The sequence below is a fragment of the Chiloscyllium plagiosum genome, chromosome 40 (genome assembly GCF_004010195.1).
Source record: "Chiloscyllium plagiosum isolate BGI_BamShark_2017 chromosome 40, ASM401019v2, whole genome shotgun sequence".
NCBI classification, from domain to species: Eukaryota; Metazoa; Chordata; class Chondrichthyes; order Orectolobiformes; family Hemiscylliidae; genus Chiloscyllium; species Chiloscyllium plagiosum.
This window is the reverse complement of record NC_057749.1, coordinates 12579840-12602905: the sequence shown is the minus strand read 5'-3', so window position 1 is coordinate 12602905 and position 23066 is coordinate 12579840. Positions and strand designations below refer to the sequence as shown.

Below are 23066 nucleotides of genomic sequence, written 5' to 3'. Positions count from 1 at the left end.
GTATTTCATCAGTGCGAATTGGCTATAACACAATTGACTAATTGTGGGCATTGTTTGGATAACACAAATTTTCTAGTGAATGAGTATAGCAATTTTCTATATCTGATTTCCTATAGCAGTTTTCCATAGTGTGATTTTCTACAGCACACGGTTGCAGAGGAACACAACTCTCGTGTTTTAGCAGAACAACCTGTATTGACTTTACTGCATTCATGCATTGCTACAATTGACTTGAGGCTTTATTTTTACAAGATGCACAGGCGATTTTACAAACTTGTTTTCCCATTTCAAAGCTTCACCTTTGCAACGGAACTAAATATTTTTCTTTAATTTTATTGAATTATTCCTCTGATCTAGGATTGAATGTTTTAGGGTTGACATGGAGATGAGAATATTTGTTGACTGATGCCAAGAAATTAATACTTTCCAGCTGGTAGACATGGCTCAGAAGATTGGAGCTGCTCTTCAGGTCGGGGAGAATCTGGTCTGGACAAAACCAGCAAAGGATTCCAAATCAAGAGAGCGTCCAGCACCATCCAGTAAATCCACCACCAACCAACAACCGCTGGGCTCTAACCAGGCCCTAGGTCAGGCTATGTCATCAGCTGCAGGGTATAGCAAAACAATGCAGCTCTCTGCAGGTAAGGAGCAGCTCATCGAACTCTAAATTCTGGGAACTTGTTAGCACTTAAAGTTAGCGCTATTTGGGGAAAATAGTCATTGTCTCTTTTACAGAGTCATATAGCACTGAAACAGACCCTTCAGTCCAACTCATCCATGCCAACCAGGTTTCCCACACTAAAACAGTCCCACTTGCCTGCATTTGGTCCATAGCCTTCTAAACCTGTCCAAATTTCTTTTAAAATGTTGTAACTCATTCCATATGCACATCACACTTTCAGTGAAAATGTTATCCATCATGTTTCTTTTAAATTTTTTACCTCTCGCCTTAAACCTGTGCCCTCTAGTTTTGAACTCCCATGCCCTAGGGAAAAGACCTTTGCTATTGACCTTATCTGTGCCCCTCATGATTTGATAAATCTCTATAAGATGACCCTTCAACCGCCTATACTCCAGGGAAAAAAAGTCCCAGCCTATCCAGTCTTCATCAATCCTGGTCAGAATTGAACGCAGTATTCTGAAAGTGGCCTAACCAGTGTCCTGTACAGCCATAACATGACCTCTCAACTCCTGTACTGACTAATGATGGCGAGCATACTAAACTTGTGACACCGCTTTCAAGGAACTATGTACCTGAATCTCTAGGTCTCTCCGTCCAACATATCTCAACTTAATCTTTTTTTTGGACACAGAGGTCTTACATATTTATAGATCTGTTAATTCAGATAAATATTGAAGTGTTTATGTAAATGTTTGAGAGATGATTCCAGTTTAGACAAATGAATAGTGAGGAATTCTGAATCTTGATGTTTACTGCAACTGCAGAATCTTGGGACTAGGAAAAGGGAAATTTGGTAAGGGATTTCTTGTTTTACTTGCTGCTTTCTGCAAGGTGGATGTGATGCTTTCTACTGTCAAATAGCCTATCAGTGTCCATCATCTGGACTTTATAAGAATGGCGACTGGAGAATTGTCTGTAGCGCTGTACCTTAGCAAGATTCCATATCTTCACCAGGGAAAGGGAAAATTGGACAATGAGTGAAGCTTCTATAATCTCTTTAAAAATGTGTAGATTAGTGGAGCAGCAGTGAGAATGGCCTGAAGCTACTGTGGTTTGGAGTTGGATGTCTTTTGACTCTGGAACATGGATCCCCTTCCTCATAATTTTTTATGAATTTTTTAAAGAAAATTATCATTACTCTTTTTTGACATTTAGTGAACCCAAAAATATTGTTGGTGTTTTGTGTTCTATTACACTTTTTCAGGAAATCATCCATTTGAATCCTTGATCTTTATGTTCATCCAAATCTTTTTGACACGTACATAATTGTATATCTCTAGAATTTCCAATGCAGTTTCTCTTTAATTGGCCAAACTGCTTTTTCACAGTGTTTTAAACATGGCTTTCCCCCCCCCCCCCCGCCTCCACATTTTATATTTGTCAGTAAACCTGTTTGATTTACCTGTGATAACCTGCCAAGCTTTCTAACAAAAGTGGTTTGTATATTGTACATGCTGGTGCCCTGACTGAATTTTCCTCACTGCAGGTGGATGCCCAATCCGAACGCAGAAACCTCCATCATTACCCTTGGAACCAGAGTCCACTGTAGATGCGGGCACTGATGACCTGAACAAAAAGCGAGAACTGATGTAGACAATCAGGACTTGGGTTTACTGTGTTTGGATTATTGCTGGCCAGATCCCTAAAGTCAACAAAATACCCATTACCATTCTAAACTCAGCTGTGTAATGGATGCAGTCTGTGCGAGTGTGTGAGGTCATTGGAAACACTGCAGTAGGGCGATTCTTTCCAATGTTCTGGTCATCAGCAGGTTTGGTTTGTGAAAAAAAAACACATGCTGGAACTCTTAACAATACATGTCATACAGGATTTGAAAAAGAGAGATTAGTTCTGGTTGGGATAACCCATGAGAATCTATTGCAGGTGGACCAAACTGGAATGGAAACCACGAATTTTGGTCTAACTGGCGAAGGATTGCTGAGGCTGTTTATTGCCCTGACATTTCTTTCTCTGGAAATACTTAAATATGTGAGAAAGAAGAGGTTTTTTTGATATACTTAGTCTTGCACTCATCAGGATTATTCACTAGAAATACTAAAGTAGAAGGAAAGCAGTATTTATATCTAAGATTGGTTGACAAGAAGATGCTATTTGTTAGAGGCATTGCCATGCAGAACACTCCAGTTAATAAGTTCTGTATTACCAAACAACTATTTAAAATATTTGTTAACCAGCTGCGTAGTTAGTATATTGATAGATTTCATTATCTATTTCATTGAATGTTGCAGAAGCAAGAAGTTCTATTCATCATCAAACCATAAAAACACCTCCATCAACTGAAGTACATTTATACAAAGGCTGTATTATCCACCCACTCGCTAATACAAGTATCCATTGTGTGCGCAGTGATTATTACTGTAGAGACTGTGGATAGAGGGTCAGTTATGGCAGTGTGTAATGTGATTACAGTGCTTAATTCAATCCCATCTGATCAGTTATAATCTAATGCTTTGTAATGTCAGTTTGTTTTCAAAGAATGAGCTACTTATTAGACATTTTAGACCTGTTATAACATATACATTTTTTTATAAAGCTAGACTAAAACCAAAACTGTGAACTCGTTATTTTTCTCCAATTGTTCTCCTCAGCAGACTATTACATGCTCATCATCTATTACAAATTGTGTTATCACCTGAACAAGGTATTGCAAATACAAAATGAATCTTTAAAATGGAACAGCCTTCTGAGTAATGGATTATAGTGTGGCTACAATGTTACACAACTAAATCTGTTTCTTCTCATGTTACATATTCTCCTCACTCTGAGAAAACATGAATCTCTAAGGGCAGCTTCTCTGCATGGGTTGTGAAGTGTACTTCTGATCAAATGAATGAAAATGTATAGAATTGAATTCCCAATCTTGTCTGTTTGCAAATACAAAATGAATCTTTAAAATGGAACAGCCTTCTGAGCAGTTTGCAACTGTCACTACAGAACAGAAATCATATTAGTCTCAGTCTAATAGAGTAATTTCAATTTAATTGCATTATTCTTATCTTTAGTGTGTAAATCAAGTCTGAACAGGTAAGCTAAGTTGTTTGGTGCATTGCCGTAGCCTCTGCATTATCGCCAGAAATACTGAGGATCATTATTTACTGCTGTTAAACTGGAATAAGGCTGGAGTTTCAAAGCTCTGTTCTTGAAAACCTGTAATGATGGTTGGGGGTATGATGAACAACAACTCGTTGCTGTCTTAGTATCCAAAAGGAATTGGTGAAAACTCAATTCAATATCTAAAACAAAGTGAGAATACTGGTGAAACTCAGCAGGTCTGGCAGAGTCTATGGTGAGAGAACAAGAGCTCATGTTGCGAGAGCAGTATGACTCTCCTTCAGAATTCCAAAATTGAGAGGGGAAATGCTGGTCTGCAGCACAAAATTTGCATTCAATTTTTCTTTTGCCCTGATCCCTCTACAGCAAATCCCAGCTGATTCCCAATATCCCCTTTATTAGGGCACAAAGGTGCCGACATAAATATTGGCAAGATATTCCCCATACATTTTTCAGCAAACAAGCTTTGGATAATAGCAATGAGGTGGGGGGCACTCGGGCTGATTTTTCATGATAATCTAGGGGAACTCTGATCAGTTTTAGTTCCCTATCTGAGACCATCAGTTCCTTTCTGCAGAGCTAGCCTATGCAGCTTTCAGCTACATAACAGCATACATCACGATATATTCATCCATTACACAGGCCGTGTAGACCATGAATAAAAGTCTATGTTCACACTCCTACTGGTTGAATACAAAATGTATTGGAATTCCGTTATTACATTAGAACATGAAATTTAAAAAAGCCACAGAATAATGCTACTAGCAAAGGTCTTTGTACATAAACTACAGTAGTTTGCATCATTTCTACATCATGATTAATAAACAATTTGCACCTACATCATCCTTGGAAAACAAAAAGCTGCTTTTGCTAATGAGGACACTACAGTTACACTATAGGTTTTTCTAAGTCTAAACAGGCCATAGGAAAACAGTCCTTTGTAAAAGAATGAAAAAAAAGTGCAAAAATGATTTTACTGCCTACAACTGGGGGAAGAATCTAAACCTTCACAATAGCTTTGTTCAGTTATATTCATTACAATAAATTTCCTTAAACAGTTATATTAACATTCATGGTGATGTACATAGGGAAGCAATATTCACAAACAAAGTAAAACCTATACTTGTAGAAGCAATTACAATGATGGTGTGGGTAAGGTAAAAAAAATTGTTTGTAACTGAAACTCACTACATTAATTAACAAGGTCATCTAATCTGAGCCCAATGTATTGGGTTGATCCAAGCGTCACATAATTGGCACCCATTCAACCAGGTCCATTGAACATACAGTAAACTCACCCATTTTCTGGGTTCCCTATGGATCCAGTAACCAAAATGAACCACTCCACAAGATTCAGTGAGGGGCTGAGAAATTGAACCTGCTTACTGAAATTTTTAATCATTGGACCCCATCTCTAGGGTTTAATGCTGGTTACATAATGGGAGCCCATTTGATCAGGTTTAATAAAGACCATGTAATTGGAACCCATTCAATAGGGTTTAATGCTGGCTGTGTATTTGGAACCCCTTTGATACACTTTAAGAAAGAATTTGTAATCTAAACCCATTTGGTAGGGTGTATTTAGCTTTTTTTCTTATGGCTAAATGATTTCCAATAGAACACATGAAGATATTATTCTTCATATAAAATGTCAACTGCTGCACACTTGTTTAAATCGATGTGCTTTGAGTCATGCTAAGCCTCGAGTTATTTGTGGATCGGGCTTGCCAGTTCCTTCTTCCTAATTGTGCTTTAATCAGCTAACTTGCCAAGTCTAGCAGTAATATTCTGAAGGTTGCTAAGAGATCACAGTGATGAACGCAGATAGCTTGGCAGTTTGATCAGAAGGATGTAGATTAGAGTCTGTATGCCACGGCACTGTGTGATGCAGAGGAAGCAAGAAATGGCCACATTAGTAATTGATGCATCTCACGCCAACTTACGGTGAGGCAGTCAAACATCACATCTGCATACCAAAGTAACAATTCAACATTCTTTTTATAACACCAGAAAACGTAAACACGCAGTAAATAGACGATATCGAATGTCGAACACTATACTGGTGTTTCCAGTACATTTCCAGGTCTGTCAGAGCTGAGAGTTGTCAGGTTCCATGGCATTAACTGGATTTTATGATTATCCAAAAGTCTGGATCCACTGGACTGAGATCGTCACAAAGGCAATTTCCACGAGACTTAACACATCACATTATGTTTTGTATCTGACCCTTCTGGGTGTCTTGTACATACTCCTTTCAGACCTGCTCTATTTTCAGTTTGTCTGTATCTATGCCGTAGTGATAACATTCAGATCCTTCATTAAACCTGTGAGATGTGTCATCTCTTCCGTAAGTTCATCTGGGCCATAATTCTGTAGAGAGAGGTTAAAAGTTATCCGGGTAGGTGTTAATATGAAGGTGTTGGTTGATAACAAAGCAATATTTCTTAAGGTACTCAGGTCTTGCCTAAGAATCACTTTTAACAACACTGTACCCCTCTGCAGTTTCTCACAGAGTGAGCCAATGATATTAGGAGGAGTGGTCAAGCATTCCTCCACAAAAAAAAACAAACCTTAGATCAGTACTTCTGTTTTCATGAAGGCTTTCACTTGTTGTGTGGACAAGGGGTGGTCTAGCCCTATACCCTTGCTGTGTTGTTTGGAGATCACCAAAAGTAGGAAAGAATTTGATTAAATTCTAGATTCATCACCAATGCATCTGAATAGGATGTAGAGACCCAGCTATGCAGATCAATAGTGAAGAGGAGATAGTAATCATTGTTCTAATGGACTTGATGATAAGGGAGAGTTGATCACTGACTTTGTTTGGTCAGTATTAAAAAAAATGAGGTTACTCAGAGGAAGCATAGCCAACTGCACTGGAAAAAGAGCAACAAACACAAGATGGGAAATGGTGGGATGAGAAAAAAAATTAGTCAATTCCAAAAACCCTAATACAATGTTTTATTAACTTTTGAAAATCTCACACTTCCTGTTATCTGTGTAAAAGGTGGCAGTAAAGGGGTGGCAGTAAAGGGGTGGCAGGGTTTGGAACCTTTGCCAAATACTGTAAAAGTGAGGTATCCAACTGGCTAGTGGCTAAAGGAAGAAAAAGGAAAATCCATGACAGACAGTGTGACTGCAAGGGATATGTAAGATAATGTTAAAATATTACTATTTATGGTGGGGGAGGATTTGAAGTCACAAGGCGGGAGGTTGTGCATCATTTATACGGGGAATTGATGAGATCACGTTTAGATTACTGTGTACAGTGTTAGTTTCCTCATTTAAGGAAGGCTGTAAATGCAATTCACAGAATATTTACCTGGCTAATAACTGGAATGAGTAGGTTGGATAGACTGGGTTTGTATCCACTGGAGTTTAAAACAGTGAGGGATGACTTGATTGAATCATACAAAATCCTGAGAGGTTTTGGTAGGATGGTTGTGGAGAGGATGTCTCCTCTAGGTGGGGAGGCTAGAACTAGAGGTCATCATTTTTAAATAAAGAGTCACCCATTTAAAACAGATAATGAGAAATTTATTTATCAAAGTGGGTCATGATTCTTTCGAACTCTTCTTCAAGACAGAAGAAACAATATTTTAATGTAATTTAGAGATGGATAGTCTTGATAGGCAAGTGAGGTTAAAAGTTATCAGGGTAGGTGTTAATATGAAGAAATCAGATCAGCCATTATTTTATCGAATGGTAGAACAGGTTCAAGGGGCTGAATGGTTGACTGCTCTCAATTCATATGAATGCTTGTAATGATAACCCAGCACTTGGATAAAATTAGTTCAAACTTACACTATCAGAGTCTTCCAACATTTTAGTGGATTCTGCAACATCCGGTGCACTGGGTACAGTTACTGCCATAGGGGATCTGCTCCTACCCAGGGTTCCTATAGATGCTGTCTTCACAGAGTGTACTTGCGGGTTTGGTCCTATAAGTGAAACAAGACTCATTAGATTTTTAGAACTATCATACCCATCTTTCGGCGTTAAACAAAATTTTACATCAACAACAGAAAGCAAAATAGACTCAAGAGTTTTAAAGTTACTTCCTGACTGGAAGCTGCCCCCTTTGTTCACTTGGTAAGTAAGTCCCAGCTCACTCACCTGTCTGAGACAGTAAAGGTGTACTCGATGATGCTGTTTCATAGTTGGTACTGACAGGAGGGATGGTGATCACAGCAAAACTTTTCAGTGGGTGGGATGGACGCACATGGGCGGTTGGAACACTGCGATTGGACTCCTCCTCCTGAGATCCAGGCAAATATGAAACTGCAGGAACATCAGCCTCTATACTCTCCACAGGGTGAGCCTGGGAAGTTGGCGCTGGTGACATGTCGCTATTTGGTGTATTCCGTACAGATTCTGAAACAAGAATCATCATAAAGAACAGTCAACACTCAAGTGTTACCAAACTTTGTGGCTAAAAAATCTACATAACCTCATATAGATATGCTTAACCTTTGTAAAACAAAATTCCTTCATAAATTAACGCAGAATTACTGTGTAGAGAAGTAATTCTCATTCTAAATTGAATGGTCAATAAATATTTTCTTTGTAAAGATGAGATTTACAGAAGACATTTTGATAAAAATGTTCCTAGATCAGCCTGCAGCATGAAGGAAATTGTTTAAGCAAAGAGGTCTAAATTTGGCTTGAGTATTTAGGATGGGATTACAGCTAAGCAAATGAGAACAAAAGCAAAGCGTAATCCAGTACACACAAAATTAGAACATTGAAATATGTATAAATTACATGACAAGACAGCCAACCAGTTAACGTAACCCTGCATATTCACATGAACATTTTGTTCTGTACCCTTTCCTTCACTCACTTTTCTAATCAATTCTTTTATGCTGAAATAGTATCCACATTTCTATTATTCATGCAAATGAATTTCATACCTTCAGAATTCTCTCTATGAACAGACTTCACATTGCGCTTCTATTTTAATTTTTGACTTTTTTTTGTTTATGGGTCTTTGATCATGATCCCTCAACTTCATGAAACAGTATGCATCTGTCTGTCTTCTCCCATGCTTCCATAGCTTGAGAAAACTACGGTGTTGCCAGCTAAATTGTGTTGTACTAATCAGAAAAAGGCCCAACTTTTCAGCAATTTGTTTCTTAATCATCATCATTCTTTGATGATAGTTCAGCTCTTGCAAACAAATGGATCATTCTTAAGGTTCTGAATTGCTTTCCCTAGAATCTTCGTGTTTCCAATTTCTGGAGGTTTACAAATGATGCTTTTGTCCTCTCTGGTCTTAAGCTCACTGCCCAGATAAATCTCTTGGTGCTATTTCCAATCTTCACATTACCATTCATCCAAATAGAACTACTGGATCTCTCAGAAACACAGCCCCAAGTGGTACAGAGATTGGTAAATACAAAACCACAATATTTGCCAACAGCTGAAATATTAATCAGAAGTCCCCTTCATTAATGAGCCAAGAAAAGCTCATGGGGAAGACGCTGGTGGATAAAAATGCTGCTGCCCATCTTCCTGAGGAAAGAATAAAGTAGAAATAAAGCTAATGGCAGCAGATAAACCTCCCCTCTTGTGGTTCCGAGACGGCAGGGCTGAGGTCTCACCTGTAGAATTGGCCCTGTCTACTGATGGGCCAAGCGGCCGGCTGCTGATCTGATGTCGAAGGTAGCTGCGAGTTGGGGATGAAGGTCCGTCACAAAGGTGATGATGATGAGGGTTGTCGAGTGAATGGATGGGATGAGCACTAATCACAGCTGTGAATGAATATAACACAGAGAGCACTTCACACACAGAACCAACTACATTGATCTAGAGAAATGTTACTGCCTGCACCCAGACAAATGGATCACTTTCAGGGCTCTCTTTCCCCAAACTCATCATCAATTCAGAACTTCTCTACACTTTTTGTCAGGAGCTGCACAAACACAGAACTCTAGATACTCTGCTTCACACCTCACCTTTCAAGACAGATATTAAACCAAGGCCATATCTATTCTCAGATAGGCATAAAGGATACCTCAGTATCAGGCTCATACTAAGCTGACTGTGTGGCCAAACACAGCAGGTTTGCAGCTACTGTGTAGTCACCTTTGTATAGTAAGGTACATTATTGAGAAATAATTTTTAAAAAACAACATACTGAAAGAAGTGGTCATGCATGTCAACAAATTTGTTTTGAAGGAATGTTGTGTGGCACTACTGAGGAAGAGCAAGCGAGTTCTCAGCAGTGACTTGGCCAATTCTACTACTTCAACCAGTAGCTGAAGCTGATTATGTGATCATTATCACATTGCTGTTTATGAAATCTTACTGTGAGCAAATTGTGTCTGAGATCTTATAGGTTGACTGAAAACTCCACTGATGAATAAGGGAACCACTGGACTTCTGACTGTTGTTACAAAGTTGGATCACACATATTCCTCGCTGAAATTAATGGTATTCATTTTGGTCTCTAATGCTTTACTTTTGGCTCTTTTTGAATTGCAGACACACACACACACCTGAAATGAAGGTTGCAATTAGTTGCTAACAGCTATTGAATAAAACCTGTACCACACACATTACAGGCAGCTCTATCATCTGTGGAAACATGCGTCAAATATTTAAAAGGAAATTCAGTGATTTAGGTTGCCAACAACATTACAAGTGCTTTGCTGATGTTGTTAAACACTTATTTACATCTGCATAGTGTTGCAAAGTTGAGTATTACTTGAGGATTTTAAGTCCCTAGCAAAATGAGATGTAATTTCACAAAGATCCACTGAATCATTCATAGGTACAACACAGTGATGTCACTGATCTATAACGTGGGGGCACAACTCTGCACTTTCCAGAATTTGTCCAATTTTCTGGTATAAGTCCATTTATCACACAAGATGTCCAGCTAAGCGCATCGTCAACAATCAGTTTCAAAGAACATTGTCCCTGGTCCTGCCTGCTCTCAGATGAAATGAAGTTTCCAGCAGAAATGCCTGAATAATGATTTTTCAATCTTGCAATTCTCTATATGCAGACACACAAGATGTACCTGGACACCAGAGAAGGGACAGAGTCTGAGAGAATCAGTGATAAACTATTTTCACCAATGAGCTGTTCAGAAAGGACAATTCACATCTCAGCAACTCAGACACTGTTGCATCTTTTAGTATCTGCTCATGTTTATAAAATACAAATGACTGTCGAAAGGTGAAGTAAGAAACGTTATCACATACGCTGAGGAGGCTGAGTATCAAAAGGCATCATCATCTTTGGTCGTAAACCTCGTCGCCCACTCAACGTAGACATGCCATCTTCAAGTTCACGGCCTGCAAACACAAACAGCCAAGAACTATCACTGGCTGCTGGAGCATCATTTCACAACCACACACCAGCCATCAATCTGAACGAATAATGATAGAACTCTGGTCTCACACTCACTCCCTCACATCAAAAAACCATGCCATCCCCTTAACAGGAGCCATAAAATGATGGCCCAGATCAATACAATATCCCTAACTCCTCTCTAACATTGGACAATCAAAACAAGTCAAGATTCTTATTCCTGCCCTGACAATCCCTGAATCCCACAATCTACTCTTTCCCCAAACTCAGCTGAAGAAATTCAGCCAATCAGCATTCTCCAATTTCTTTCTCTCAACTTATTTATTTCCAACCTTTTAACTTCCACTCAGTGCTATCTCCTATCATTTATTAGAGCTCACCCTGTACATTCATACCAGGCGACCTACAAATTGCAGGAAATAAAGAGATGTGGGAAACTGAAACAAAATAGCAGAACTGTTCTGATGAAAAGGATCAACTCAAAACATGAACTTTATTTTCCTATTCAATGAGGGAACATGGCAGAATAAGTGTGCAAAAGCTTTCTTCACCGTTCTGTCTACCTGTGATTCCACTTTCAGAGAACTGAGAGCCTGAACTCCAAGATCCTTCTGCTCCATTACACTCCTTAATGTCCTACCATTCACCATGAAATTCCTACCTTTATTTGACTTTCCAAATGCAAGACCTCACACTTATCTATATTAAACTCTACTTGTCATATCTCAGCCCATTTGCCCAGCTGATCAAGGTCTTGCTGCAATTTCTGAGAACCTTCCTCACTGTCCATGATACCGCCTATTTTAGTGTCATCTGGATTTAGTGATTATCCCTTAATGCCCTGGAGGTGGTGGTGGTGTGAGCTGCCTCTGGAACCTGCTGCAATCTGTGAGTTATAAGTGCACTCAGAGTCAGAGTCTTACAGCACGGAGACAGGCTCTTTGGGCCAAACTGACCAAAATGTCCGTCCATGCTAACCCCATTTCCCTGCATTTGGTTGATATCCTTCTAATCCTTTCCTATCCATGTATTTGTCCAAATGCCTTTCTGGATTAGATTAGATTCCCAACAGTATGGAAACAGGCCCTTCGTCCCAACAAGTCCACACTGACCCTCCGAAGAGTAACCCAGCCAGACCCATTCCCCTACCCTATATTTACCCTTGACTAATGCACATATCACTATGGACAATTTAGCATGACCAATTCATCTGACCTGCACATCTTTTGGATTGTGGGAGGAAACCAGAGCACCCGGAGGAAACCCACGCAGACGAGGAGAATGTGCAAACTCCACACAGACAGTCGCTCGAGGCTGGAATTGAACCCGGGTCCCTGGTGCTGCGAGGCAGCAGTGCTATCCACTGAGCCACCGTGCTGCCACAAATGTCGTTAATGTACCCACTCAAACTACTTCAGCTGACAGCTTATTCCACCGTCTGTGTATAAAAGTTGCCCCTCAAGTTCCCTTTTATTCTTTCCCCTTTAACCTTAAACTGATGCCCTCTAGTCTTCGATTCCCCAATCCTGGGAAAAAGATCGAGTGTAATCACCCTATCCATACCTCTCATGATCTTATACACTTCTAAAATACCCCCCTCACCTTCCTATGCTCCAAAGAAAAAAAAATCCAACCTCTCCCTATATAACTCAGATCATTGAGTCCAGGCAACATCCATGTAAATTTCTTCTGCACTCTTCCCAGTTTAATAACGTGCTTGCTATAACAAGGTGACCAAAGTGAACACAATACTCGAATGAGGCCTCACCAACGTCCTGTATAAGTGTAACATAACTCCCCAACTTCCAAACTCAGTGCCCTGACTGATGGAGGCCAGTGTTCCAAAAGCCTTCTTCACTGCCCTGTCTACTTGTGACTCCACTTTCAGAGAACTATGAACCTGAACTTCAAGGTCCCTCTGCCTCACTACACTCCTTAAGGTCCTACCATTCACCATGAAACTCCTACCTTGATTTAACTTTCCAAAATGTAAGACCTCACACTTATTGATATTAAACTCCATTTGCCATTTCTCAGCCCACTTCCCCAGGTCCTTCTGCAATCTCTGATAACCTTCCTCACTGTCCATGATCCCGCCTATTTCAGTGTCATCCCCAAACTTACTAATCATGCCTTGTACATTCTCATCCAAATCATTGATATAGATAACAAACAGTAATGGGCCCAACACCAATCCCTGAGGCATTCCACTAGTCACAAGTTTCCAATCTGACAAGCATCCTCCCACTATTACCCTCTACTTCCTACCATCAAGCCAGTTGTGTATCCAATTTGCCAGCTCCACCTGGATTCCATGCAACTTAACCTTCCAGAGCAGCCTACCATGTGGAACCTTATCAAAGGCCTTACTGAAATCCATACAGATTATATCTACCGCCCTGGTCACTTCATCAAAGAACTCTTAAATTTGTGAGGCACGATTTCCCACTCACAAAACCATGCTGACTACTCCTGTCTTTCGAAATGCATGCATATTTTAACCCACAGAAACTTCTCAAATAATTTAGTTACCACAGATGTTCGGCTTACTGGTATATAATTCCCAGGCTTTTCTTTGCAGCTCTTCCTGAATAAGGACACAACATTTGCTACCGTCCAGTCTTCTGGGACCTCACCCATGGCTATCAATGATGCAAAAATAGCCAGATTCCCACAATTTCTTCTCTTGTCCCTTGTAGTGTTCTTGGATATATCTGATCAGGACCAGGAGATTTATCCACCTTCATATATTCTAATACATCCAACACCTCATCTACTGTGACACAGACTGTCCCCCAAGATGTCACTACTAATTCCCCAAGTTCTCAAGTCTTCATATCTATCTCCACGGTAAACACAGAAGAGAAATAATTCATTGAGGGCCTCCCTCGTTTCTTGCGGTTCTACACATACATTGAACCTTCAGGGACCCTATTCTCTCTCTAGTTATTCTTTTTCCTTTAATATATTTAAAGAACCTTTTGGATTCACCCTAATTTTCCAAGGCTATCTCATGCCCACTTTTTGCCGTCATGATTTCCTTCTTCAGTAAACTCCTGTATTCCTTACGTGCCTCCAAGGATTCTCTTGATCCCAGCTGCCTGTACCTGAGCTATGTCTCCTTTTTTTTGGTCAAAGCCTCAAGATCTCTTGTCATCCAGGGTTCCCTGCTTCTGCCTATCTTTCCCTTCACCCTCACAGGAATGTACAGAGCTTGAACTCCAGCTATCTCACTTTTAAAGGCCTCCCAGTTGCCAGAGGTCCCTTTGCCTGCAAAAAAACTGATCCAATCAACCCCTGTAAGCTCCTGTCCAATTCCATCAAAATTCACCTTGTCCCAATTTAGAACTTGAGCCTGTGAACCAGTTTTGTCACTCTCCATAACAATTTAAAAATTAGTAGAACTATGGTCACTGGTCCCAAAGTGCTCCCTCACTGTCACCTCCATCACCTGTCCTGCCCTATTTGCCAAGAATAGGTTGAGTTTTGCCCCTTCCCCTCTGCTTGAGGAAACTTCCCTGGACACATTTAGCAAAGTCCACCACATCTAAGCCCTTAATGCTCTGGCAGTCCCAGCCTATGTTAGGAAAATTAAAATCTCCTACTATGACAACTCTATTGCTCCTGCAGGTCTCCTCAGTCTCCCTGCATATTATTCCTCTAATTCCCGTTGACTATTTGGGGGCCTATAGTACAATCCCAATAAAGTCGCCATCCCCTTATTTCTTAGCTCCACCCACAAAGCCTCACTGGATGATCCTTCAGTTATTTCATCTCTGATTACTGCTGTGATACTCATCTTAATCAAAAATAGAACTCCCCCTACCCTGCTTCCACACCTCTAACCGGCCTAAAGCACCTGTACCCTGGTACACAATTCTGCCATCCTGTCTCTCCCTTAGACAGGTTTGTGTAATGGCTATAAATATACAGTCCCACGTACCTAACCACGCCCTGAGTTCACTGGCCTTACCCGTCAGCTCTCTTGCATTGAAATAAATGCAGTTTAATCCAACAGGTATTCCTTGCTCCCTGTCATATTCCAGCCTGACCCGTCTCTTCAGTTGAAAAGGTGTTGCTGGAAAAGCGCAGCAGGTCAGGCAGCATCCAAGGAGCAAGAGAATTGACGTTTCGGGCATGAGCCCTTCTTCAGGAATGAGGAAAGTGTGCCAAGCAGGCTAAGATAAAAGGTAGGGAGGAGGGACTTGGGGGAGGGGGGTTGGAACTGCGATAGGTGGAAGGAGGTTAAGGTGAGGGTGATAGGCCGGAGTGGGTGTGGGGGTGGAGAGGTCAGGAAGAAGATTGCAAGTTAGTAAGGCGGTGCTGAGTTCGACGGTTGGGACTGAGACAAGGTGGGGGAGGGGAAATGAGGAGTCCGGTGTCCGTGCGGGGTCCGTCAGTTCCGTAGGCAGGTGCTGAGGAAGGAGATGTTGCTGTGGCTCCCCCAAGTCCTTCCTCCCTACCTTTTATCTTAGCCTGCTTGGCACACTTTCCTCATTCCTGAAGAAGGGCTCATGCCCGAAACGTTGATTCTCCTGCTCCTTGGATGCTGCCTGACCTGCTGCGCTTTTCCAGCAACACACTTTCAGCTCTGATCTCCAGCATCTGCAGTCCTCACTTTCTCCTATCTCTTCAGTTTACTATTTCTGATTACTGTATCTCCTTCAAGCCTCGCACTTGTCTCCCTGCTGTCAGTTCCAGGTTCTTGATATAGTGACACTGAAGGATGGTCTGTGACTTAATGAGAAAATTGCAGATAGTGCTGCCCTTTGCATTGGCAGCAGTTATGGTTTGGAAGATACTAAACAGTCTTACTAAACAGTGAGTTACTGCAGTGTACCAAATAAAGTGGACTGTTTTGACCTGGATGTTGTCAAGTTTCTTGAGCGTTGTTGGAGCTGCCCTCATCTACGAAGATGGGAGTATTCCATCATACTCCTGACTTGTTACTATATATGATAGGCAGGATTTGGAGTCAGGAAGTGAGTTAATCACTGCGGTATTCCTACTGTCTGAGCTGCTCTTGTAGACATAGTAGATAATGACTAGTCCAGTTACTTTCTGGTCAATGATATCCCCAGGATGTTGATAGTGGGGGATTCACTGATGGTACCACCATTGAATGTCAAGGGGCAGTGGGTGGATGGTCTTTGCTTTGCATTTGTGTGGTGTGAATATTACTTGTCACTTGTCAGCCCAAATCTGGATATTGTCCAGGTCTTATTCCATTTGAACATGGACTACTTCAGTAGCTGAGGAGTTGTGAATGGTGCTGACCATTGTTCAATCAACTTATGATGGAAGAAGGCCATGGATGAAGCAGCTGAAGATGGTTAAGGGGGAGGACTTGGAAAATTTTTACCATTTCCTGCTCTTATTTTCATGGGGTTTAACTACATGAGGGATTGGGAAGTAATTTTCTGGTTCATCCTGCAACATTGCCCACTGATGATCACCATTGTTAGCTGAGGAGGGAGCAATAATACATCTTATATGTCGCACAGTGAGCATGTGTTCACCTTTTACTTTCTCTTTTTGTTTATTTGTACAAAATCACTGAATGTGGATAGTATTACATGTTTTGAATTATTGAGCTCATTTCCATCAGACAGAATGGGATGTTGACACTGACATATGCAATCCCCTAGGAGCCAGGTTCTAAAGCCTCACAGCAGTCAACTGCTTCTCCTTAATTCATCTGGAATTCACTCACCCAGGTAGGAATTCCTACGTTGATGGTCTTTGTCCATGGCGTTCTCCACTGGAGTAATGTCCTGGGAATTACGGGGAATGGGAGTATCAGTCATAACTGGATTGGGATCTGGAGACTTGTCAATCGGTTTCAGCTCCAGGCGTTCATGGTGAATCCAGAGATCTGGGGGTTTCACATCCTTTGAATTCCCTTTGTATTTGTGAGACCCATTAGCGGATTTACAGGCTGCACGCTTCCTACATGGAGAAATACCAAATGGGACAGGCCTTGAGAAGGGGGAGGAAGTTGAAGATTTTGCACATTTAATTTCCTTTAATATTGTTATTGTATGTCTAAAGTAAAGGGATATTCTCTCCAGAGAAGCACAAAGTGGCAACATTAAATACACAGTAAAGCTCCTTCCACATTGTCCAATCAAACACTTCAAGGACAGGGACAGTACAGTGGTATATTATTATGGACCAGACCAAATCCCCATAAAATATAAGTAGTAGTATCCTAGATCCTAATTTTTTTTTCTTATTTTACAAGCAAGTGTCAGGCGTTGCATTCCAGATGCGATTCAATGGGTCAATCTACCAGGCTTGAAGCAAAACACATTGTATTCACAGATTATAGTTAAAATAATAAAGAATTAGAATAATTTAACTGTATTGGCAAACTTAAAAGAATAATAGATTATTTAATTACTAAATGGTAACTGTTCCAATATAGTAACATCCCATGAACACACCGTTGGCAAAGGCAAAGTCTTTTTTTATAAAATAGACTGTCTCTCACGCAATTCTAGCAGCAGGAGGAGAACCTAATTTTTAACTGTAGCAGAGGAAAAACAGCTTCCACATCCAGCTTCAAGCAATTGCTAGTAAAAACTAAAAATCCTGCTTCAGTGGGAGTTTGCTCCACCCATTCAGGCTGCTTCTATTTTTCCAAGGTTAAAAAAAATGCCTAAGGCCCCACAAGCTGTTTACTTCATTGGCTTAAGCAGACTGCTCATCACCCCATTCTCAAGCTTTCTTCATTAAAAAAGAAGGACAAAAGACACCTCTTAAAGCCATAGTATTACCACAAGATACAGAGTAAAGCTCCCTCTACTCTTTAACTGGAGAGTAAAACTGCCTTTACTCTCTTAAATTGAAAGTATAGCTCCTCTCCACTATCCCCATCAAACACAACCAGGATAGGTACAACAGTATTAGATACATAGTAAAGCTCACTGTACACAGTCCAATAACATTGCTTCAATTCAAAAAAGAACCATTTACTTTTCCACTATGACGTTGCAATTGTTCTCTTGCTTTGGTGAGCTTACTGTCAATGCCAAAATAAGGACAGTTTTGTGTTGTCACATGTCTGTTGAATACTGGATCAAGACAAATGTAGGTAAAGCTCGATTTGGCTTTGATGTGAATCTAATTATAGAGTGGAACATTCACTGTCCAAACCATAACATTCAGTCTATCAAATAAATTCTCACTTTTTCTGCTGGTAGTTAGTCCTTCGAGTGCAGATCAATGCAATGATGACCACAATGATAATTGTGAAGACTCCTGCCGAGATGATGATAATCAGCATCATGTTGCTATCCAGGCTCGAGGTAGGGCTGCCATGGGGACTGTTGTGACCTGTGGACAAATCACCAAATCCAGTTCTCCAAACAGTCAATAAAATGACATAAGTTGATGGGAGTAGGGTCAGGACCCAAATAAACCAAGGGATTCAATGTCAGGGTCACTCCCTGGGCCCCAAAATCAAGGCTGTCAGTCCCAGCAAGACTTGATACCCAGAGATGATGGATGCACAGACAGAAATTGTTTCTGGTCAGGATCTTGATCACTTATCCCCAAACCCAAGAATAGAGCAAGAATGTTGTTTTCTGTGGAACATACATCGAGGGGCTCATTTCTACCTGGCTACTAAACCCACGTGAGAGAAGACTGGGTGTGTGCACGTGTCAAGGAGACAAGAAGGGTTACCAGGTCATGTGAATAGGGGAGGACTCACAAGGAGTCATGGAGATTGCAGGATGGGTCACTGGGAATCATGTGGGTAGGCGAGAGGTCACTGGAAGACATGGGGTATGAGGTCACTGGGGATTGTGGTATTAGGGTGTGAGGTTTAGTCGTATTAGTAATGTCGGTTACGGAGGGCTCACCTGGGGGTCGTCAGGGTAGAAAGAGGGTTCACAGGGTCACGTAGGTAGAGGGGGAGGCCATGGGATCATGTTGGTAAAGGGAGGAGTCAGGGGAGGTAGTTCCATTTGATATTTATGCTACTTCTGAACGTTTCTTAATAACACAGTGAAAGAAATAGAAACACGAAGTAATTACCACTGATGGAGTGTCTTGTATCCGAACCAGAGTCCATCATTGGAGGGATTTTCCCAAATTTTCCAGATGATCCAAGTGCTGTGGAGACACAAGAGTTATTAATCCAGTTGATTCAAACAATCCGTTCAAGAAAGCCAACATTGAGACTGTACACCAACTACCACTGACCCCGACAAACACACAGGGAAGGCACAGTGTGAGGAACAATGGCAACACTTTCAGCAAGAAGAACACAGTGAAAATGCTGAAATGGAAAGTGCACCTTAACCCTTTGATGAACAAGACATTATACTATTTCTTATTAATCATTGGCTGCTGTCTGGTGCATTGTTAAAGTAGTTTATTAACACAGACATTTCTGTTCATTATACAGTGACTTGTCAGGAGGAAACAAGAATTAAACAGGTCATGTGTGTGGTTTTTTGAGAATCCAGAAATGACCAATTGTATTTTTCATTGGTCAATGGAGAAACAAACTCCATTACCGGTTGGATCATTTAATTGGGCCACTGATAAGATGGAAAGCAGTTAGCGAGAATGATTTTTGACTTTTCTGCATGGATATTTTCCTGGTTACTGCTTGGTAAAATGGCCGTCAGCACAACCAACCAGAACATTTGCTTTAGCCAGCCAATAAGCATCTCTAAAAGAATCGTCGTGACAATAGGGGTCTGAGCAATACATGCTGCATTTTGTTGTGAGAGTCATTGTTTTCAGTTTGATTAGACTGAGTAATTTAAAGCTGTGTCAAATCTCATCATCCCATCTCAGAATTACAGGGAAGGATTGTGATCAATTAGGTATTTCAAGTCTCACAATAAGATAATGGCCACATTAATTGGATAAATATTGTTCAGGATATCCTTCTGAGAAGCACACTTGTTTTAGCATCCCATCTAAAACACAGCATTTCCAACAGTGCGGCCCTCCCTCAGCACTGACCCTCCGACAGTGCGGCGCTCCCTCAGCACTGACCCTCCGACAGTGCGGCGCTCCCTCAGCACTGACACTCCAAGCTGGGGTTGGGAGCTGTGTACTAGGTTCTGGGATTCATGGACCACAGGGATTTGCCGAGGTAAGGTGACTTATACAATGTTTTACTATATTTTTTCTGTAAAAGCACACACAAGAATAAACTATTCAATTCTATAAAGCACCTTTTCACCCCAAGAGACTTGGGAACATTTCCAAATCAATGAATTGTTGTATACTGTTTTTGGAGGAAGGGTTGGGTGTTACAAGAAGAGTGATGGTAATAGACATGGGTCAAATTCCAACACAGCAGTTTTCAACTAATTTTGAATTTGGAAAATGAAGCGAATCTCAGTAAAATGCTGACAATGCCAGCATGATCGTTCACTAATTTAAATTCACCTCCTTTAGGGATGGAATTCTACTTCCTTACCCAGTCTAAATTGCATGTGACTCCAGACCCACAACAAGATGGCTGACTCTTAACATCCCTCTCACAGGTATAGCAAGCCTCACTTCAAGGGTAACAAAGGACAGGCGACAATGGAATAGTCAGGATAGTGAGCATGGCTTTGTTATGGGAAGCTCATACCTTACAAGGTTGATTGAATTGTTTGAGGAAGTGAAAAGGAGGATTGATGAAGGTAAAACAGTGAATAACGTCCAGCATTTTACAAGAATTTTACGAATGCATTTGACAAGGTCCCACATGGCAGACTGGTCAAAATAGTAAAAGTCCTTGGAAAACAGAGTAATCTGTCAAATTGGAGCCACAAGTAGGGATATAATGTTGACATTATAAGACACTGGTGAGGCCACAGTTCGAATGATGGGGACAGTGATGGTCACCACATTATAGGAAGGGCATAATTGATCTGGAGAGAATGCAGAGATGATTTACAGTATGTTGCCATGGCTGGAGAATTGTAGCTATGAGGAGAGATTGGGTGTTTTCCTTGGAAAAGAAAAGGCTGAGGGGTGACAGAGTCATACAGCAAGGAAACAGACTCTTTGGCCCAACCAGTTCATACCAAACATAATCCCAAACTACATTAATCCCATCTGCCTGCTCCTGGCCCAAATCTCCCCAAACCTTTCCTAATGATGCACTTATCCAAATGTTTTTTTAAGCGTTGTAATGTGCCCACATCAACCACTTCCTCAGGAAGTTCATTACACATGTGAAGCACTGATGTATACACATTTGTGAAGGGTAGAGTCGACAGGAGGAACCTGTTTCTCTTGGTAGAGAGTTCAAAAACCAGGGGTCATAGATTCAAGCTAAGTGAAAAATATCCATAGTATAGAGGAAGAAGTGCTGGATGTCTTGAAACACACAAAAGTGGATAAATCCCCAGGACCTGATCAGGTGTACCCTAGAACTCTGTGGGAAGCATGAGAAGTAATTGCTGGGCCCCTTGCTGAGATATTTGTATCATCGATAGTCACAGCTGAGGTGCTGGAAGACTGGAGGTTGGCTAACGTGGTGCGACTGTTTAAGAAGGATGGTAAGGACAGCCAGGAAAATATAGACCAGAGAGCCTGACAGTTGTTGGATGGAACCCTGAGGGACAGGATGTACTTGTATTTGGAAAGGCATTGACTGATTAGGGATAGTCAACATGGCTTTGAGCGTGGGAAATCATGTCTCACAAAGTTGATTGAGTTTTTTTGAAGAAGTAACAATGAGGATTGATGAGGGCAGAGTGGTGGACACGATCTATATGGACTTCAGTAAGGCATTCAACAAGGTTCCCCATGGGAGACTGGTTAGCAAGGTTTGATCTCATGGAATACAGGGAGAACTAGCCATTTGGATACAGAACTGATTCAAAGGTAGAAGACAGAGGGTGATGGTGGAGGGTTGCTTTTAAGACTAGAGGCCTGTGACCAGTGGAGTGCCACAAGGATCGGGGCTGGGGCCACTTATTTTCGTCATTTATATAAATGATTTGGATGCGAGCATAAGAGGTACAGTTAGTAAGTTTGCAGATGACACCAAAATTGGAGGTGTAGTGGACAGCGAAGAAGATTATCTCAAATTACAACAGGATCTGGACCAGATGGGCCAATGGGTTAAAAGTGGCAGATGGAGTTTAATTCAAATAAATGCGAGGTGCTACATTTGGGAAAGCAATTCTTAGCAGCACTTATACACTTAATAGTAAGGTCCTAGGGAGTGTTGTTGAACAGTGAGGCCTTGGAGTGCAGCTTCATAGCTCCTTGAAAGTGGAGTTGCAGGTAGATAGGTTAGTGAAGAAGGTGTTTGGTATGCTTTCCTTTATTGGTCAGAGTATTGAGTACAGGAGTTGGGAGGTCATGTTGCAGCTATACAGGACATTGGTTAGGCCACTTTTGGAATATTGCGTGCAATTCTGGTTTACTTCCTATCAGAAGGATGTTGAGAAACTTGAAAGGGTTCAGAAAAGATTTACAAGGATGTTGCCAGGGTTGGAGGATTTGAGCTACAGGGAGAGGTTGAATAAGCTGGGGCTGTTTTCCCTGGAGCGTCGGAAGCTGAGGGGTGACGGAAGGGTCCGTTTCCATGCTGCACATCTCTATGATTCTATGTTAGAAGTATTTGAGGGGGAAGTGAGGAAAGACTTTTTTTTAAATGCAGAGGGTGCTGAGTGTCTGGAGTTCGCTGCCTGAGTTGGTGGTGGAGGCGGAGATTCTAAATTCTTTCAAAAGGTATCTGGGTGTCTTTGGGTTGGCATGGACAACATGGGCTGAATGATCCCCTTCTGTGCTGTATCCTGTCTGTGGTTTCTACATGCCAGCCCAGCCAGCGATGTCTACATTGCATGAAAGATTTAAAGAAAATATTGGCAAATAGCAGGATGTTAGGGATGAATTTACAGACAGATCAAAATGAACAAGAGAAAAAAAAACTGTGCAGTAGGAACAACTATTAATAAGAATAATTAAAGAATTACAAGCAAACAGAACACCAAAACAGATCAACAGGTATAAACAG

The 23066-nt window shown here is 41.1% G+C and overlaps 2 protein-coding genes across 9 annotated transcripts in view; one reads left to right on the top strand and one right to left on the bottom strand.

Annotated features, from left to right (window-relative positions):
* The window catches only part of bbs4 (Bardet-Biedl syndrome 4), a 55553-nt gene extending 52174 nt beyond the window's left edge, over positions 1–3379 (top strand). For all 6 annotated transcript variants that reach the window (XM_043680353.1, XM_043680350.1, XM_043680349.1 and 3 more), the window contains 2 exons: positions 431–641; positions 2169–3379. In XM_043680353.1, coding sequence (XP_043536288.1) covers positions 431–641; positions 2169–2275 — 318 coding nt within the window. In that variant the 3' untranslated portion in view covers positions 2276–3379. The remainder of the gene's footprint in view (positions 1–430; positions 642–2168) is intronic.
* A 1058-nt stretch (positions 3380–4437) lies between these two features.
* LOC122542519 (neogenin-like) overlaps positions 4438–23066 on the bottom strand; it is a 211329-nt gene continuing 192700 nt past the window's right edge. For all 3 annotated transcript variants that reach the window (XM_043680345.1, XM_043680346.1, XM_043680347.1), the window contains 8 exons: positions 19118–19195; positions 18265–18412; positions 16788–17023; positions 10966–11058; positions 9358–9507; positions 7871–8128; positions 7559–7695; positions 4438–6124 (listed from right to left, as the gene is read on the bottom strand). In XM_043680345.1, coding sequence (XP_043536280.1) covers positions 6041–6124; positions 7559–7695; positions 7871–8128; positions 9358–9507; positions 10966–11058; positions 16788–17023; positions 18265–18412; positions 19118–19195 — 1184 coding nt within the window. In that variant the 3' untranslated portion in view covers positions 4438–6040. The remainder of the gene's footprint in view (positions 6125–7558; positions 7696–7870; positions 8129–9357; positions 9508–10965; positions 11059–16787; positions 17024–18264; positions 18413–19117; positions 19196–23066) is intronic.